The sequence below is a fragment of the Penaeus japonicus genome, unplaced genomic scaffold, assembly GCF_977035675.1.
Source record: "Penaeus japonicus unplaced genomic scaffold, GWHDUDI00000001_assembly GWHDUDI00000004, whole genome shotgun sequence".
NCBI lineage: Eukaryota > Metazoa > Arthropoda > Malacostraca > Decapoda > Penaeidae > Penaeus > Penaeus japonicus.
Genome location: NW_028234406.1, coordinates 22481833 through 22484332, shown reverse-complemented (window position 1 = coordinate 22484332; position 2500 = coordinate 22481833). Strand labels below are relative to the sequence as shown.

Below are 2500 nucleotides of genomic sequence, written 5' to 3'. Positions count from 1 at the left end.
CTAGCACGAATACATAAATTTTTCTGTAATGGGAGACGAGTGAGAATTGAAAAAAAAAAAAGTTTCAAAGGCGCCACTTCGGAGATGCTTTAAGTAGTAAACTATTGGCACCTATGTTTATGGTGCCCACTGTCCATTTAAATTAGTTTTAATCATCGCAGACCAACCATGCCGGTAATATTGATTCAGATAACTAGGGCAGGTTTGAAATATACCAGGGATGGTATGGGGAAGTATTTCTGAAAAAAAAAAATAAGGATAATATCACAAATGAAAATTTATATTTGATTATTAGGGAGCCTCACTCCCAATAACCTTCCAATAGCTAGGTTCCAGGAGAGCTGACAAGTGTCAACTGATTGTGCTTCATCAAGTGTTCCCATACCAATAGCACTGGCAACAAACGGCAAACATCTGAGTTCATTCTAACAAGATAGGATAAGGATAAGTTAGATATGCAGAGCAGATGCTCCACCTGGTCTTATATGTTCTATGGCGAGCCCGAGTGCTGACTCGTTAGAGTGTGCCAACAAGTGTTCACTCGATCTGAGCTTGGTCCTTACCCACCCCGGTGCTCAACTGCAGCAGTAACTGCCAGATGATGTGGGGATGTGAGTCCAGCACACTAGCACTGTAATAGCCAGACGATTTGGCAAGATAGGCCTATAATTGCCCTTTCCCGTAGGTTTGTGTGCACTTTTCTTCGCGGGAAGAGTCCCACTTTGCCCGGGAAGCGATTGCAATATTGCATTGAAAATCGCTGACTATCGCATGTCGGTCCGGCCAGGGTGTTTTTGGCTGTGTCAAAACAGGGGTTTTTTGTTTGTGAGAAGGCCTATATTGCCAAATCGTCTTTTTGTAACTACAAATTCTTGCCAGAGTGGAAGTTTGACGATGTTCATAAATAACCTGCCATATGAACAGGGTGATAGTAGGCCCCCCAAAAAGCAAGGTACTTCTAAAGGAAAGCTGTACATTACAGAAACATTTTGCTGGAATATGAGACTGTGATTATGCTTTACTTAAAATTACCATTAGCATCATACACAGACTAAAACTGTTGTATCTGGACAGTATACATCAATTGCAAGTTCATATATTAGTGTTAAACAGTGTATTGAATTGACATTCGTAACTATGTTGACATTCATTTGGAATGGGTGAGCTCATCAAAGACGGATGATGTAATGTCATGTCATGTCATCGGGGCAATAAGCCTGTGCATCTCAAAATACTTCGTCACAATGTCCATGCAGAGCCAAAACTGCACTTCATTAACAGTTTGATATTGGATACAGGATAGTTAAATTCCAGTTTATATATGTATTTGTTTACATTCCATAACAAAGAATCATATTGATAATTAAAGACGTAATTATCTATAATATTTTTGTTGGTAGTGAGAAAAAGGATAGCCCATTTTCGTTCTTGGTAGAAATATGATGGTTATTTTTTCTTATAATGTTTCTTATATCATTTATCAAATGAATTTTCAATAAATCATTTGGCTGTTGAGCTGTTATTTCCCCAGTGGTTTGAAAAAGTAGAAAAGTATAGATATTTCATCATTGTGGCCACAATTCATACCCTGGGCAGATTTACAACAGCTGTATTAGAAATGAATGTAGAAAAGATACATCTCAAAGCCAATATGAAATACTAGAACTATCTAGGTATTTTCTGAATATTTTTTCTTAGTATGAAGAAATTTAGTTTGAAGGAATATTATTCCCCCATCTAAGAATTATTGAAACATACATTATTTCCATAAACATACTTACGGCTCTTATATTTACAGGTCCAAGGCGAACCCTCTAAAAAAAAGGAGACTAAAAATTTGAAACAAGGCAAAGGTAGAGTCATGAATGATTATAGTTGTTTGATTGTCTAAACATTTAGTAGGATGTCTTCCTATTACTGGGGATTCATTTTTGTTAGGTTATCTTGGTTAAAGCTTGTATTTTAGTATTACAGTAATGCTGAGTTCTTTTCTCATTAGGAAAAATTATAATCATAAATTGATAATCAATATATGATAAAGTGCAGTACCCCATCTCTCTCTCTCTCTCTCTCTCTCTCTCTCTCTCTCTCTCTCTCTCTCTCTCTCTCTCTCTCTCTCTCTCTCTCTCTCTCTCTTTCACTCTCACTCTCACTCTCACTCTCACTCTCACTCTCACTCTCACTCTCACTCTCACTCTCACTCTCACTCTCACTCTCACTCTCACTCTCCAGCTCTCTCACTCTCACTCTCCTCTCTCACTCTCTCTCTCTCTTGTCTTCCTCGTCACGTCTCTCTCTTATCTCTCTCACTCTCTCTTCTTCTCTCATTCTCTCTCTCTCTCTCTCTCTCTCTCTCTCTCTCTCTCTCTCTCTCTCTCTCTCTCTCTACCCTCTCTCTTTCTCTCTACTCTCACTCTCTCTCTCTCTCTCTCTCTCTCTCTCTCTCTCTCTCTCTCTCTCTCTCTCTCTCTCTCTCTCTCTCTCTCTCTCTCTCTCTCTC

General features: G+C 38.8%; 1 protein-coding gene across 1 annotated transcript in view; it reads left to right on the top strand.

Moving 5' to 3' along the window:
- LOC122243894 (uncharacterized) overlaps positions 1 to 2500 on the top strand; it is a 22802-nt gene that overhangs the window by 314 nt on the left and 19988 nt on the right. Inside the window, exon 2 of the mRNA XM_086535801.1 lies at positions 1799 to 1853. Coding sequence (XP_086391927.1) covers positions 1799 to 1853 — 55 coding nt within the window. The remainder of the gene's footprint in view (positions 1 to 1798; positions 1854 to 2500) is intronic.